This window comes from Hyperoodon ampullatus (genome assembly GCF_949752795.1).
Source record: "Hyperoodon ampullatus genome assembly, chromosome: 3".
Lineage (NCBI taxonomy): Eukaryota > Metazoa > Chordata > Mammalia > Artiodactyla > Ziphiidae > Hyperoodon > Hyperoodon ampullatus.
In genome coordinates this window covers 10275750-10293352 of record NC_136916.1, presented here as the reverse complement: position 1 = coordinate 10293352, position 17603 = coordinate 10275750, and the positions used below count along the sequence as shown (strand labels likewise).

The 17603-nt window shown below is 43.3% G+C and overlaps 1 protein-coding gene across 1 annotated transcript in view; it reads left to right on the top strand.

The window, feature by feature from the left end:
• GAD2 (glutamate decarboxylase 2) overlaps positions 1-17603 on the top strand; it is a gene marked incomplete at both ends in the record, with an annotated part of 66510 nt that overhangs the window by 39252 nt on the left and 9655 nt on the right. The window contains 5 exons of the mRNA XM_079700655.1: positions 1407-1461; positions 2817-2933; positions 5074-5138; positions 11831-11909; positions 15054-15203. Coding sequence (XP_079556781.1) covers positions 1407-1461; positions 2817-2933; positions 5074-5138; positions 11831-11909; positions 15054-15203 — 466 coding nt within the window. The remainder of the gene's footprint in view (positions 1-1406; positions 1462-2816; positions 2934-5073; positions 5139-11830; positions 11910-15053; positions 15204-17603) is intronic.

Here is a 17603-nt window from a genome sequence, read left to right as displayed (position 1 = left end):
CGCACCGCAACAAAGAGTAGCCCCCGCTCGCCGCAACTAGAGAAAGCCTGCACAGCAACGAAGACCCAACGCAGCCAAAAATAAATAAATAAAATAAATAAATAAATTTTTTTAAAAAGGAGCACAGTTAGAGAAGTAGTTTATAATAAGACAACATATTTCAATAGGTAGAGCTTAAGTGAGACCACACTAGAAGCTCTAATGGAGTAGCCCAAATGCTAGCCCTGTGTCTAAATCTATATCTACCTAAAATCACAAGGACCACCACAAATGACTGTGGAGCTAGTGACACATTCCAAAACCTCACTGTCCCCTAAATGCCAGTAGCTTCCCCAACCATTTATTGTGACAAACGCCTCCCCATCATTTATTTTTCCAAATTGTCTTCTACAAACCTAGATCAATGGCCCAGATGTGAAAAGTTTAGCCAGTTTAGCAATGTCAAGAGAGCTATTTTAGTTTAAAGAATAGTTCACAGCCTCCAGTAACATGCAGCTACTCTGTCCTTTGCTTGGTTTTTTTTCCCCAAAATCTTGGGGTAGGAATGTCATAACGCATAGTGACCATCTCAACAATAAAAGCTAACATTTATGGAATACTTCCCATATGCCAAGCACTTAAAAAATTTTTTTGCATTTATTAAGTCATTTAATCCTCATAACTCCATAATACGCACAGGGAAATTCAGTAACTTGACTAAGATCACACATCTAGCCACATCTAACTTCTTGTAGAAATCAACTCCTTTGATTATTATAATAGTGAGGGTTTTTTTTAACATCTTTATTGGAGAATAGTGAGGTTTTATAGTAAGCAAAGTACTATCTGTGTTTCTATTTTAGGAAAGAAACATTTCAGAGATGAAAGGATGTTTCTTTCTCCAATGCCTGTCTGCCTGTTTGACATTTGAGTCCATGAGTTCTTGGCCTGCTTTGTGCTTTTAGCCCTTGGAATGTAATTAGGTAGCTTTTGACAGTATTTTCATCCAAATGATTCAGAGCGGATTTTCTCTTCTTGGCGTTTCATCTGTATGTGAAATTGCAGGTCCATTCACTGGAAGATTTGGAATGCAAATCTTTTTCTGAACTCTGCTTTCATTGCCAAAAGTCTTGCTCCAAAGCAGGTTTGTTTTAATCGAATTAAGAAATGACCTAAAAAGCAGGCTCTGTGCAGAGTGGAGAGACATGTGGACAGTGAGGTCGGGCATCTCCTAAACGTGTCAGAAATTACAGTCCAGCATCATTCAGGGAGGAAATGCCTTTCTTTCTGGAAACAACCGAGGAGTTGTTCTAACTGACCATTATTATCAATGATTTAAGGTTGGACTTCTACCCTCCTGCGGCTCCTTGTAAAGACAACAAAGGAAATTATTCGAAGCAAACTTGATATACTTATTTTCCTTTCAGGGGGAAAATGATCGCATCTGATCTTGAAAGAAGGATCCTTGAAGCCAAACAAAAAGTAAGTTTTTGAAGGGAGCTTTATCCAGCCCATAACAAGCTGACGGTATGTATTTCTGTTTCCATCCAGTAGAGAACACATTTTTGTTTTATTTTTAAAAGAGAATATGGAATTTTGCATTGTCATTACTTATTTCTCTGAGTGATAGGCTCTGCTTTGAAAAAGTCTAAGTTACTGAATAAATACCATACACAGTGATACTGTAACAGTTTCCAAAGGATTTTTCTTCCCATGTGATGAGGATTGGCATTAAACAGACACATTGGAAAGACCGTATTCACAAGGGGAAAATCCCAGGAAGCTAATTTAGCATATGGGAGTTACTGTGTGTGGTTATTTGAAAAGGGCCCATATTTCCTGCCTAGACACATGCTGATGTGTTGGCCCTTCAAACACCTTATTTTTCAGGAAGCAATTCAGTACTTGTTTTTAGAAGGGACAATTTCTGAAGACCTGCTAAAAATTCCTACAAAGCTCTAGGAAGTCATTTACATCCCTGGATGGTTCACAGGCCAGAGCTTTTAGTAGATCTAATCTACAGTTCTTAGTTCAACGATATAACACACGAATTGTACTATTAGGATCTCAGGAATAATTATTAATTTTCATATGCCCTTTTCCCCCCTACAAAGTGGCAGCCGCATCCTTTCCCCTTGTCCTAGTACTGGAACCACTTCTAGTCACATAAACCTTTGCTGCCACCTAAAGACTGACTCTGTAACGTCAGGTTCCATCATGAATTTGAGGCATTCCTGGGCCATCTTTCAGCAGTGGCCTCTTATTTCTATCAATTTTCATTTAGCCACGGCCAGACAGACTGAGCCAACTTAGAAAGATAAAAGTCATGGCTTACTGTTTAGCCCCAAGTGAATTCTCTCCTCTGAGACTCCAAATAGGAATAATGGGCTGGTCAGATTTCTTCCCTTTGTCCTCTTGACTGCTCACTCTGGAAGATTTATTACGTTCAGAGGCCCTGTTATGAAAAAGGAAGATTAGAAAAGTAAGCGGGGGTGGGGTAGGGACGGGCAGAAAGTCTCCCTGTAATATATCAGTGGTTTGTGGGCACCACGAAGCTTACTCACCTCTGAGTCCAATGTAGTCTCTTCTGAGAACCAGAAGTCTGTTCTCATAAGGCAACTGGCAGGGCCGACAGAATGGCCTGGAGAACCTAGACCCAGGAAAACGAGCATCATTCCTACTAGGCTCCAAGGTGTTGTTAGCCCTCCTGATGGTTCCAAAAATGCAGATGTGTATGATAGGAGGAGAATGTCCACTGTTTTTTTTTTAATGAGCTTTTTAAAAGAATCCTTTGACCCCCCCATTTTACAATATTTGGGGCTCTCTCATTTGCACAGGGATTTGTCCCTTTCCTTGTGAGTGCCACGGCTGGGACCACCGTGTATGGAGCATTCGATCCCCTGTTAGCTGTTGCTGACATTTGCAAAAAGTATAAGATCTGGATGCACGTGGATGTAAGTATCCCATAGGGACTGACACTAAAATGTCTTTGCACATTTTTCACCTGGAGCTCATGGAATGAAATATATTCTCTCTATATTTTTACTTTAGGAGTTTATTTTCAGGATGATGATAGTTAAGCTTTTAAAAATCACAGAGACAAAGTAGTACACAAGTCACACAGTACATAACGTTCGCTGGAAGCAGTCTGAGGCTGATTATGCCTTAACTTTCCCAACAGGATAATATTCTTATTTCTATGACCAGGACCTGAGCTGGGCACTTAGTTCTCAATTCATTGGACCATAATGTCCAAGGAGGAATATGGCCTATGTACACACACACACAGTCACACACATGCAAAGCTTACTTCCCTATGAGAATGGTCCAAAGAGTAAATAGGAGTTGCATTTATATAGGAAATCCAATGGATGAAAAAATTCAGCTCAAGTCAGAGACTAGTATAATCAAAGAGGAAAGTGGACTTGACAACTTGCTAGGAAATATGAATCCAAATTTCCAATTTTTTATCTTGGTCCGCTAGTAAGATAAACTATATATGAGATGTTTTGACTTCAGGGTTAGTCACACCAAAAAATAATGGAGATGCACCCATCAAGACATTTCCAAATGAAAAAAAAATGTCAACTTTTAGAAAGACAGATTAAAGGGATTAAAGTTTAGACTGGTATGACTCCAAGTGTGGCTCCAAGATCAGCTGCTCTCTGCAAACTGTCTAGGACCCACCATGAGATAAGGAATCAGTGCCAAATCATCTCTAAGCACAATGCTTGGTTCAGCTGATGTGTTTTCCACTGTGAGACTTTCTCGATGCAGGAAGCATAAGTTGATTTACATTTTGGTGCAAGAGGCTTATGTTATAGAGTAGACTCTTTTGAGTAGATCATTTTGGCTTTATAGTAAGCATTCAGACCAAATTAATTCCTCTTTCTTCATGAGCAGAAAGCCTCCAGAGGCTAAGTTAGGTAAATTTCCATTACCCCAGAGTTATCCTGCACCACAGTTTCCAGTCTTCTTTTCCTTCCCTGATTCACAGTGTGAGTTGTTCTTTAGCCTACCAGAGACCCCTTTAGTTCACACATGAAGACACTGAGAAAAGGTTGACAGACCCAAGTACCATCAGTGACCTGGGTCTTGGAACTGGAGAGGCTATGAAACCTCACTAGCTGATTCAGGAAGAGGATTATCCTGACAGCCTTAAAAGCAGCAATGTGTGTCCCCAGCCAGCAGATGCAGTAGGCTCTCCTCCAGAATTTCTACTTAAAATAGAAGTAGGAGATCTTTTAACCAGTTGTATTAGCTTTCTTTGAAACATATCAGATTTACCACTCATTATCCTTACTGTTTATAATTCTATAATTAAACTGGAAAAAAATCTTAAAATATTACACATTTGGAAAATTGGATAATTTTTCAAAGTGTAAAAGGACTGAAATTACAACAAAGAAAAGAATGCAATTAGACCCAGTTTTTTTCTTTAAAATTATCCCAGGATTATTTTTACACCCAAAGAATGTTAACATTTTCCAATGAATCTCCATCTTTACATCAAGGGGCACATTCTTTATTGCTCAACTAATTGGCTGATACAAATCTTGCCTGCTTGCTTTTTTTTTTTTGGCTGTTAGTTTTGTTTTGGCTTTTGGTTTATCTTATCCAAAATTACACATCAGTAAAATAGGCTTGGAAGGTGTCTCCTCCCCCTGGAATCATGCAGACTTGTCAAAAAGAGTTTTCCTTGCAACTTGAAAGCAGTTTAAAGGGTCCCAGCCCATCTTATCTATTCTAAACTGTGGAGATACTAGGGTTTCTAGTTCTGAGATTATGAGCCTCACTAAGACTGTAAGACTGAGTGGTGGTGATGGGTTGGGGGAGGATCTTTCTCCTTCTCATGCAGACTGAGGAAATGTTTGGCCCTTTACATCCATAGAAATCTAAAGTGGAGCCTGAGACCTTAGAATAGCCCCCCAATTTAACCTTTGGAAGTCTAGTGGCCAGTCTCCAAGTTACCTGGGGTTGAGGCTGTACCTTTCACCCTATGTAATGCTTGCTGTTCCAGAAGACACCAAACTCTAGAAATCCTGATAATTAAAAACACTGCCTTTTTTTTTTGGTATGCTCTCCCTTTTCCAGGCAGCTTGGGGTGGGGGATTACTGATGTCCCGGAAACACAAGTGGAAACTGAGCGGCGTGGAGAGGTACACACATTTTTCTTGTTAACAACCTAAAGTGTGAAAGCTGAATATGAAAAGCAAATTACACCCAATTTCCAAGAACTTTTGGTGTACAGATGAGCCCATTCTGTGCAGTGCCTGCGTGCCTTATGTGCTCATGTATGCATGAATATTATGTGTAGACAACGAAGAAATTAAATCCCATACCAAGTGACCCAAGTTGAATGTTTCTCAAACATAGAGATTCCTAACTGGCCTCCATGGTTGGACAGAGGACTCAGGAATGACCTTCCTGGGATCTCTGAACCAACTACCAAAACTGTTTAAACTTCAGGCCGTCCACTGTTTTCTAGGGAGATATACAGCTTTCATGTTTCATGAGAGGATAATATCCACTGCTTTAAAGAAACCAATAAATAATTTTGTGAAGCAAATAAGCACATTGTAATTTATCAGCGTTGAAAGAGGAGTTTGGGGTTTAACATGGCCCCTTTACTTACAGTGAAACCTGCTTGTGATAACATCATCTGATAGTTTCATCCCCATAATAATGTTTCTGGTGTAGCTCTGTTTGATGCTGCAAAGCACCTTTTATTCAGAGACTAAGCAGTAGACCATTGAGAAAAGCTGCAAAATACAAAGGAAATAATTTTTGATTAGTGTAAAGCCTACTCAGGGCCAAAGGAAAAAGGAAAAGAATTACAGAATGCAAAATCAGCCTCAGCCTTTAGTTCTGGCCCACGTGCAGAGGGAGCTCAGAGTTCCTGGTTCTCCCCTCACAACATGGCAGGTCAAGGACAGTGGTGAGCTCTGACACTCCGGGCAACTGAGAAAGCCTGGATTCATCCAGGGCTGCCCACTGCCCACTGTGCCCTGCCCAGTAGCCAGATGCTGCCCAGGAAGAGTTTCCCCCTGGCTCTGCCTCTGGACATCTTGGCACAATTTCTGTAGAAGAGAGGCAGGTGGAGCTCAGAAGCATCTGGGAGCACTGGGCAGGCAGGGCAGCCGGGCCAGAATGAATGGCAGGGTGGGCTGTGTGACATCCAGGCCCACCCACACATAGAGAAGCCGTGGGTGCGGAAGGAGGGCAGAGGCAAAGTCTGGGGCACTCTGCCGCCTTAGCAGAAAGAAGGCTTGTCAGGCCAGCCCAGGCCCAGGTCAGCAGGGTTGTGTCTCTGAGTCTGCTGCCTGCCCTCTGACTGCAGGTGTCAGTTCAGGTGTGAGTGGATGAGGACAGGCACGGCCCCTTCCCAGAGGGAGCCAGCTTTAGGTCTCTGCCTCTGGTCCATTGGGCTGAATTCCTTTTTTCATGAAGATCCGCCTGAAACCAGAAGCTTAAGGACGAGGCAGTGAGCTAAACAGTGAGAGAGAATGAAGAAGAGAGAACCATTCAGAAGGTGCCTGTTCAGAGGATCAGAACAAGAATTCAATTGACGTGCTATCGAGAGAAGTGGCCTGGACACAGAACCTCCTCGTCTTTGAGTCCCTTTAAATTGAGCAGCCCAAAAAGTGAGAGGCTGTTACCGTACCTTTCACACCAGCTGTGACTCCAAGTGCTGATGGCCAGCCATGGAGCCCCCTCGACCAATGATTACCTGAAAGCTCACTAACTCACCTACCGTGGGCCTTGGAAAGATAAACACCGATGTGCTTTTGTACTAAAGACTAAAGACTTTTGGAGCAAAGCTTAGAACATTTGTCATGGGACATAGCGGCCTCTCTAATTGCCACAATTCTTGAAACTGTGTTGTAAGTAAATCTGCTAAGTGGAATAGCCAAACAGGAAGTCTTTTTTAAAAACGAGGGACTGTCGGGACTTCCCGGCGGTCCAGTGATTAGGACTCCGAGCTTCCACTGCAGGGGGCACGAGTTCGATCCTTGGTCGGAGGGTTTGAGCCGAACCCCCTCAGCCATCCATTGATCTGAGAGAATCCATCTCAGTGACTCATCAGCCACAGGCACACTTCTTTGGTGAATAAGATTGTAAGGCCACGGGACACCTCTGGCCATAACGTGCATGGACACACGTTTAGGAAAGAAATTTGCCTCACTTGAGATGTTATGTTTTTCCAAGCACTAGGACTCTCTCTAAAGTGGAGGAAATCTGTGGTCGATTCCTGTCGCCAAATCCAGAGGTGCACCAGTGGTCACAGGGATCCCAGAGTACCATCCTCATAACAAAATGGCACAAGCACCCGGAGCCCTGCCTGGCATCCCCTTCGAGAGCCAACCCAGTTCTCAGAAAGCACCTTTCTTCCCTGAAAACAGTGTCAAGCTATTTAGGGATGCTGTGGCTGAGAGAGTGCCAGGAGCCCTGGCACTCCAGAGCATGTTTCTGGGTACTGTAAGGGACCCTTCTTTAATCCCTCCTGGCAGCAGGCTGCTGTGTATCTGGAAGAGCCCGTTGTTGTGGTCCACTCTCAAGACTTTCTGGCCAAGCTGAAGGTTCCAGCACAGGTTCTGCCGAATTACCGATTATTACTCTCACTCCCACTCCTGAAACTCGGTTACCGGACCTCTGTCACAGGCAAGCCACACCGCAAGGCACAGCGCGGGCACAAAGTCAAGTACAACACGAAGCCTGTCTTCAAAGGGTTTAGAATCTAGTAGGGAGACTGCAGTCAACCGTGGATTACAAATTCAAGGCAGAGGAATTAAAGGCTCAAGAGATGGATCATTCCTTCTAACCAGGGTTATTAGAGGAGAGGAAGCCTTCCCCCGGGGGCGGGCAGTGGAGCCTCATCAGGCAGAAGCAGAGGAAGGGTGTGAAGGTGAAGGGGAGGGGCACGGGGGTTCGAGAGGATCCTTGGCGATAGTTCAGACAGGTCTGCTTGGAGACTGAGACGGATTCATGGCAGTGACCAGGGAGCTAGTGGAGGCTCCAGAAGAAGTCCTGCCCAGTGAGTCTCAGCGGAGGGCCTGGCCGCAGAGCCAAGTCCAGATCACCGTAAACCCCTGAGCTGAGCATCACTGCTGTGTGAGCCATTATTACGCACGGAGAAAGTTCTGTTTCTCAGGTTTGGGAGAAAACCAGGAAAGGCCCTGCCGTAGCAGCCATAGTGCGGGTCCGAGGAGATGAGTGGCATTACCTGCGCTTTGGAAGGGCTCCTCTGGCTTCAAGAGGAGAAGGAGGCCAGGACTGGCTAGAAGCTACTGGGCATATCACAGAGGTCCAGGTGCAGGAGGTAGCGGAGGGGAGAGATGCTGCGGGTGGGAACCACAGGAGCCGCAGCAGCAGCAGCGAGGGCAAGGAGGCCATGAACCCAGGAGAGTTGCTTTATCGGGGGCAGGATGCACGGTCAGAGACCTGCTCTTCAGTGTAATTTAAAGAACCGCTGCTTCTGCTTCCTTTACTTGCTTCTGAACTATCTTGTGTGTGTATATAGAGAAGTCGCACTGAAGTTACACTAAGAACACCAGGTGTTACAGATGCTGAAGCACGATTTGCATCTAATGCTTTTTTTTTTTTTGCCTTGCTGTACTTTCCAATATTTTAGGAAATTCCAGAGAGTTTCCTCTTTGACAGATTTTACAGTTTTGTATATCATATTGAAAAGTGTGAGGGACAGTTTTTTTGGATACGTCTTTGATTGAGCTAACTTTAGCTTGTTGCATATAAAAGACCTTTCTCAAAGGTGTTTTGCATCAAGAGTCTACCACCATCATTCTGGGAGTATATCAAAAGTGCCTGGGGAACTTTTTCAATATGCATATACCAGTCACATCCCAAGGAAACACTGCACACTCTCCAGGGTTTTGAGTGAATACCTGTGGCATTAGGTCATGGTTAGAGCAAGGACCCTGTGTAGACAGGCAATGGCTTGAATCCCAATTGCTGGTTGTGTACCCTTGGGCAGGGTGTCTCTCCATCTTTAAAACGGGTACAATAACAGTATGTACCTCACAGGGTTACTGTTGTATGGATTAGATAAATTAATCCATCTGAATCAATTAGAGCAGTGCCTGTCAATAGTAAATACATAGTAAATGTAGTTAGCATGTGAATACTGAAAATTTTCCAAATGATTCTCATACACACACACACACACACACACACACACACACACACACACAATCTAGCACCAAAGTACTACAGAATAAAGTGCTTTATACAGAATTAAAAAAAAAACTGCAAGGGGTGATATCAGTAGAGGGAAAAAAAGAGAATGAAACCAAAACACTAAGGTTTGGGAGCTGGACGCTTGGGAGGAAACGGGTGCGAGGAATCGAGGTCCAGGATAGAGGAGAGAGGGAAGACCTGAAGGATGAGGAGGGAGCAAGTTAACGAGTTCACTTGGGATCGTCTGAGTTTGAGGTGCCAACGAGGGCACTGGGATATGTCTCAAAACGGCCCAAGGGGGCTCAGCTCTCTCCGACTTCCGGAAAATCACAGAGGACTGAATCCCACGGCAAAACATTTTGAAATGAACCCGAGGCTGTTTTTTCCCAAATTGCTAACATTTCTCCAGTAAACTAATGCCCTGTCTTTGAATCACTCTGTGCATCTTTTTGCACCTTTATGAAGCAGCCCCTCTGAGAGAATTCAGTGACCGGTCAGTGTGCGTCTTGGCAGCTTCTAGTCTAGAAAGACAAATGGGCCGCTGCAGGGAAATAAACACCCTCAGTCAGAGCCGTGGAGAACAGCTATCTTCTTCTCCATCAGGTGCCATTACTGAGAAAGCTGCGTTTCATCAGGATCAGGCATCTAGCTATAGAATATTATAGAGTGTACAGAATGACAGTGTATGTGTGCCCAGTGTCACAAAGCTTGTGAATGATAGAGTTGAAATCAGTAGCAAGAGCCAAACTTAATTGATGTTTACTGTGTGTTGGACACAGTTATAAGCCCTTTACCCAAACAATTTACCATTATTCTCCTTTTAGAGACAAGGAAATCAAGGCACAGAGAGGTTAAGTAACCTGCTTAAGGTCGCACAGCTAGGAAGTGATAGAAGCTGAATACAAACTCGAGCTCCCCTCCCTTAACCACTGTTTTCCTACAGCTCAGAGCCCAGGTTTCTTGACTCCAGGGTCATTCTAAAGAGCAAGGAGAAGTTTTCCTAGAAGGAGCTTTTCAATATCAGTTTTTGTTTTTAAATGATTATTCCTGAAGTCTTTTAGTCCACCGTGCAGGGGTGTAGCCATCTGGCCATGAACTGCCTTCGCTTCTTTCCCTGATTCCAACACATCTGACAGCCAGTGTCAAAGATAAAGAAAGACCAGACAATGAGCTGGACTATTCATCCCTTCAGATAAGATCCCCAGGCCAGTAAGTGTTCTCTGACTGGCCAGTGATGACCACCATTCATCACCTCGATGAATGGGATCTTTCCCAGCATCTCATTTCTTCCCAAGGTTGTCACACCTTGAGTGCCGGGAACAGGGTGAGCCCCAGTCTGTTGCTCAGCCAGGAGAGGGCCAGCAACGTGCAGCACCCTGGAGACAGCTGTCACGGATGGTCCTACTGCTTTCCTTCCTCCCGTGAGTCTGTTTATGCCAAGGTCGCGTTCCTGAGGCTCTTCCTCAAGGATTCTCTGTCTCTGAGAAGACATGCGCAGAGACTCCTGTGAAGAGAGTAGCTGCTTTCCCGGGAGCTGGGGGAGGAGGGGTTTGGAAGAACACAGCGGGGAGTTGAAGAAGGCTGCAGAGACCCTACTTGATCGGCCTTAAAAAATAAGTGGGATTTAACCAAGTGAAGCAACGGGAGATGACATTCTAGGAAGAGGAAATAGCACTAGGAGACTCAGGAGCATGAGAATAGAATTTCCTGAGAACAAAACATACTCTGGTGTGATGGAAAGTGGTACGGCAAACTGACAGGACTCAAGACTGGCCCCGTGGCCTGGGGTCACCTGTGTGGACACCATGAGCCATACTCCGCAGTTTGGAATTTAGGCCGGAGGCAAAAGGAAAGAGAAGAGGGCCGTAAACAGAGCTAGAAAATAACTATGGTACCGGGCGGAGGATGAAATGGAAACCAAGCATCAGTTAAGACAATATATCCAGATTAAAATAATAATAATAATAATGATTATTATTAAAGGACTCTGTACCAGGACTATGGTTTAGGCTTTTCAAATAGCATGAACCCCTGAGCTGAGAATCGCTATTACTGATGGGAGAGCATTCTATGTATCAAGTACGTTGGGACAAAATAGATTGAAGGCTGCTGTAGGAGCCGTAGCTCATCTCCCCTGCGGTCCAGAAGGATATCTCTGGATGAGACAAGAGGTGGAAGCAGGCGATGAGCTAGAAGCTGTTACGAAAGGACACATTTGAGGCATTTGGTAATTGACTGGGAATAAGGGGGAACTAGGCTGGGAAGAGAACGAAGTTCAGCTGTGGAATGAGCCAGTGCTCTGAGCTCCAGGTCAGGGCTGTTGTGTCAGAAGCAGGGACACTGGAGGCACATGAGAGCCCCTGCCTGGTGCCCGGCTCCATGGTGACCACAGGAGGGACCCTGGACTGGATGATCCCAGTCACTCAGAGAGGTCCTCAGACCACCATGGAGGCTGAATGGAGATACTAGCCCTCACCTACTGTCTCTGCAGACAAAGAAAAAGTTGCAGATTGAAGAGTCCACTTCTCATTGTGTACATGAATGTCATGCTGGAGTCTGAGAAACAGTGCCAAGAACCTTGAGCTCTGTTGCCCATCGCAGGGTCCTCTGTGCCCGTCACGGGTCCCACCCTCTTACCGTGATTTCTTTCCTTTAGGGCCAACTCTGTGACATGGAATCCACACAAGATGATGGGCGTCCCTTTGCAGTGCTCCGCTCTCCTGGTTAAGGAAGAGGTACGTCTGTCCTGACGCGTGGCCCGGCCCGTAGGTGGGGTTGTATAGAGTAAATGTGTGCAGGGACAAAACCAGCATGATTTCACAGGCTGGAACAGTGAGCCGCATCCATAAAAAGGGGAGATTGTTAATTAGGATAATTGTAAGGTCCTGCCTTTCTGTCCAAATATAGGATGGTTGTGTTTTGACAAGACAAGACAGGCGTGTTCCATGAATGGCTAAATTGTTGTACTTGTGAAAAAGGCGTAGGACATTAGGTTGTACTCTGCAGGGTCAACGGTGGGTCAAGAGAGAAATACCATTCAAAAAATAGTAATGGGATAAAAGAGGTGGAGCTTCAGGATGAGGGAGGTGGCAGTTCCCCACTGTCCTTTGGTTAAACCACACCTGGAGTGGTTTGCTTAGGTTAGTGTCAAATCATACAGGGAACCCCATCAAGCTAGAGCTCGAACAGTGAGGAACATTAGTTAACAGGGAAGAGAGGTGGTTGAAGGAACTAAAGATGTTTCATCTAAAAAAAAGTTAATTTAAAGGGCTGAGAGGAAGGAAGCCTTTGCAGCATAAATGTCTCAAGTGGGAGACATTCGTTTTTGTTGACGCTTCAGGGAGCTGGGTTAGTAACACTGGATGGTACAGCTTTGATGGTAAAATCAGAATTACCATGATTTGAGACCTGACTTGGGATCAATAAAAGGAATGCTTTTCTAAAAATTAAGCTGCCCAACCGGTAATGAATTACTTATGTAGGAATAAATTCATCATCAGGGGAGGTGACTGAATGGACATTGGGCAAGCACTTATTAGTAAGAGGACAGAGAGATAGAAGGGGAAGGAATAGGAACTTCCCTGGAGATCCAGTGGTTAAGACTCGGTGCTTCCACTGCAGGAGACATGGGTTTGACCCCTGTTCGGGGAACTAAGATCCCGCATGCCTTGTGGTGTAGCCAAAAAAGGGGGGGGAGGGGAAGGAATGCTATAAGATGGTATTAAGTATTCTGTGTTAAGAGAGTTCTCGGTTTTCAAAAAGCTTGGGATATATTAGCTTAAAGAGTTAAAAACAAGTTTCATTACTTCAGGGCATATCAGAGCCTTCAGTTGCTGATATATATTATAAATATCTAAAAAGAAGGTATTTATGATAGTTTCCAAAGTGTACTTGACCAGGGGAATTTCTTTGACGGCAACTGTTTTACAGCCAGCAGCTATTCACGTATTTTAAATAGTTTAGGATATAATGGCTCAGAATCAGGACACTGTCTCACCTCTATGTGACTTTTACTTACCCTTTTGTACAGTGAGGCTGGTCCTGTCCCACCTTCTAGAGGTCATGTGCTTTGCGTTGCTTTTCCTATCCCAGTAGAAGCTGGTCTGGTCTGTCCATCATTCCGCACTCCCTGAGTGGTCTCCCTTAGGATTGATAGCACCTAAGCATGAGCTTGCATGGCTGGGGGAAAATGGTGCTAAGTTTCTGTGACTGTGAAACAAAATAGATGCACCAATTGCAATTTTCAGTCTCATTGCTTTTCAAGTCCAATTCAATGTCATTCTACTGCTCTGTTACAATTGCATTGTATTGAATTTCTGCTAGTCTCAAGAAAAAATTACTTAATGAATTCCACTGAATAAGAAGGCCAGACTACCAGACTGAGCCCAGTTCTGTTGTCTACCATCTGGACACTCGGTCTGGTCTTTCAGGACCTAGATCAAATTTTAGTTGCATTCTGTTTTAGTTTGGAGAACTTTTAAAAAGGGCTCTCCCTTCTAACTTCAACGAAATGATCACAGTTTAGTCTTTTCTTCTCTTGTCGTGAGTCATGAAATAAAAAAGTAAATGCCAAAGTTTCTGTAAAATCACAATCACACTGTGGATTACCAAAGCGTCAAGGGCTTCCTGTGGTTCGAGACAAATTGCAATGTGGTGAGGAGATTAATGATGCTGTTTTAGTCAGAGAACATGATTCATTCACTGGTCTTTGGAATAGTTCAATCACTTTGCCACCCATTTTCCATAGTAAGCTCGTGGTGCAAGGGCAAATTACTGGTAATTGACAATGAAACTTTCTACTGTAACTACCATTAGCAAATGAGTATGAAAACACAGTGCTTGGGCTTACCTGGTAGCGCAGTGGTTGAGGGTCCACCTGCCGATGCAGGGGAAATGGGTTCGTGCCCCAATTCTGGAAGATCCCACATGCTGCGGAGCGACTGGGCCCACGAGCCATGGCCGCTGAGCCTGCGCGTCCGGAGCCTGTGCTCCACAATGGGAGAGGTCACAACAGTGAGAGGCCCGCATATCGCAAACAAACAAACAAACAAAAAAACCCCACAGTGCTCAAGCTTTAACCACTCTTGAGAGAGGAGTGTGACATCTGAAAGATTCCCTGTTGAAGACCCCAGAGTAGCAATGTCTTTATTTTTTTAGATTTTAGCTTATAAAAATGATAGCAACGAACTGTCTTAAAAACTATGATATCCATAAAGAACTCAAACCCTTATAGCTAAATGATAAAGTACTTGAACTAAATATGAACGAAACAGTAGAAGAATCATACCAATAATATTTTACAAAACCAAAGAGTTTCCAAAATAGTTTGCTTACAACAAAACCAGAACCTCAGGATATTCTCCCAATGAACATTATACTCTGATTGACTTTTTTAAAAATAAATGCCTTCTCACTGAAATTCACCTGACCTTGATTTACATCCCAACTGTTCCATTTCTAGGTGTAATTTACAGAGCAGCTTACATGAAGTTTTTGAAATTCAGTCTCATCTGTAAGATGGGGATTATTAATAACCAGCCACAATAAAGGGTATTGGAAAGCTTCAGTAAAATAATCAACAGATTTTAAGAAAGATAAATGCCTTCTCTTAAAAAGGGGAGTAAAAGTACATATATGCCCTGTTGTTAACCTCTGGTGACAGCTGACCCTTAGCCATTTATCCTATAGACTTGACCTATCACAACAGCCCATCCTGTCGAGATATTGGCCTCATTTTTTTTCTCATTTGATTCTTTCTCCAGGATATTCAGTGCCTCTTTCCTTTATTTTTTTTTCTTAATAATTTCCATCACAATGTAAATCTAATAGAATACCTAATAAAGTCAGTAGAGTTTCCTAAGTTTTCTCTTCTCTTCTAGGGATTGATGCAGAGTTGCAACCAGATGCATGCCTCCTACCTCTTTCAGCAAGATAAACACTACGACCTGTCCTACGACACTGGAGATAAGGCCTTACAGTGCGGACGTCACGTTGATGTTTTTAAACTCTGGCTAATGTGGAGAGCAAAGGTGAGCACACTGGGATCGGCTGAATGTCGACTAAAAACAGACACTATATCTGGTGACCCTTATTATGACATGTTAAAGATTGATTTGCAAGTTGAAAATTATTTACCCAAGATTAAGTTTCTTGAATCCTAGATCTAGTTATCACACGGACAAGAATATAAGAAAACCCATTGAGTGTTTTCTTTCTTTTAAACCTAATTGCTTCTACTCCTCACTCATCTAGAAAACCAATACATGTTGCTTTATACGGCAGAACCTCTGGATTCCTAAGAAGTGTTTCATTGTTGTTCTTGTCCCAACTCTTGTTTTTTACCCAGTGATTGATTCTTTGGGCAGGTTAAATGCAGTCTTTTTGTTTGGAGAATAAAAAGGAAAAAGAAAAAACCCAGCACGATAGTTTATTTTTGACATTTCACAGGGTAACCTCTAGTTATAAAGCTTCTTTCAAAAACTCTGGAACTAACTAGTGACCTCTTTTGGTTCGGTTTCTCTATTTACCTCAGAATTTAACGGTAGATGATCACCCCTCTTTCAGAAATGGAACTCTGTAACTAATGGTGTGCACCACTGGCTGGACCTAATTATAGCTTTCAAAGAGCATACGTGTGCGGTTAAATGTAAGCAGGCTGGAAGGGTCAAAGATTCTATTTTTCATTTTGGCCAGATTCCTAACTTACATGTCACAAATCAGTGACTTTCCACCTGGTTTCATTAATCTCCCACAGGAGGCAATGGCCAGAGCCAGCGGGGACACTGGAAAAACCCAACTGCTAGAAAAATCCAACTGCTAAAAGAGTACGTGAGAGAAACCTGACAAAGGGAGAGATGAGAGGGAAGCTGGCATGCCCTGAGGTCCTGTGTGTTTGGGAAATGGTCCACAAATTTGGCTCTTAGCTTTCTAAGTAGCCTACACAAAGAGGTAACAGGTTCAGCACCATAGGAACAAGCAAATAACTTGGTCTGCTGGATGAGACCACCGAATGGGTCCTTCCTCAGGTCTGTGTAAAGAGGTATGGCCCACGTCCACAGCACCCAGTCCATATGCCGGTGTTTATAAAAGTGTTCAAAGCAAACTGAATCGACTCAAACAGTTCAGAGAGGCGGATGGCTAACAAGAAAAAGAGGGGGCTTGGGAGTGAAACAATGCAGTCCACAACTATTTTATGGAATCTTCTTTAAACCCATCCTGGAAAAGGGCAGTTTAACTAGAAAGACTGTCTTAAAAACTATTATATGAGCATATGCCTTTTGCTTAATGCACAAATAACTCTTAGATGGTTTCCGGGGATGGCTAGGCTACATGGTCTTCAAACAAGCCTCCATAACGGTATTTGCCCCAGTTGAGTTTTCTCTAAGTATTGCTAAGGATCAGACAGCTACCTGGAGTGAGGCCCAAGGTGAGTTACTGCCCCATAAAGGTGGGTGATGAGTGAGGTCAAATCCCTTGAGCTGGGCAGGGGACCCCTTCCCTTTCCTCTTTTGAAAGTTGAGAGCCTGACAAGGATAGGTATCTGGTCCCCACCGCCCAAGACAAGACTCATTCTGTAGGCAATAACACTTTCATTTGGCAAAAATAAATCAATCGAGAACCTAGATTATTAGTGTACTCTCAGGCTGTTTTAAAATGAGCAGGTTTTTCATTTCATTGATTTGTGGGAACTGTAAAATGACAAAGGTAAACATCAGCTACTACTGAAGAAAGCTTGGTCCCTAAACATTGTCCAGTATCACTCTTTTTGTCTCTTGTTCCCCTGGTGTTTTTATTAAAATGATGATCATTAGCTATATTTATACAAAAATGTTTCTGACACTGTTCATCGGTTCCTGCTGCTGCTTTTCCATCGGAAACCTCCCTGCCAGTGTGGTGCAGCCGGCTGGTTCTCAGAGAATCACTCGGAGGACATCAGGTGTGAATTAAACAGCAGGACCAAATGAAGCTTGAAATAAAGGCAAAGGATCCAGTTTCTAAAGGGCTGAAATACAGGCACCAGAAGAGGGGATAAAAAGAGAGAGAGAGAAAGAGAAAAATCGCAGTGGCTACGTAACTTATGGACACATTTTTTTTTTGCACTGAAAAATAGTTCAATATTATACATTATCATCGTCCAGAATTTAAAATATTTTCAAGTAATTATTTCACGTACATCATGTTTGTGTAAAGGAATAATTCATTTTCTAACATTCATATGTAAGGTGTGAATAAAAATGAAGGCACACTGATAACTTTGTAATTAATGAAAGTCAACACATTATTTATGCTTAAAATGCAGAAATAGATGACAGTGAAGAATTACAAGTGAGAATTTGAGTTACTTAGAAGACATGGACACATATTTTTTAAATTCCTTACACAAACCCTTAAGTATCTAGACAGCTAAACAGCAAAAACGTCCATTGTCT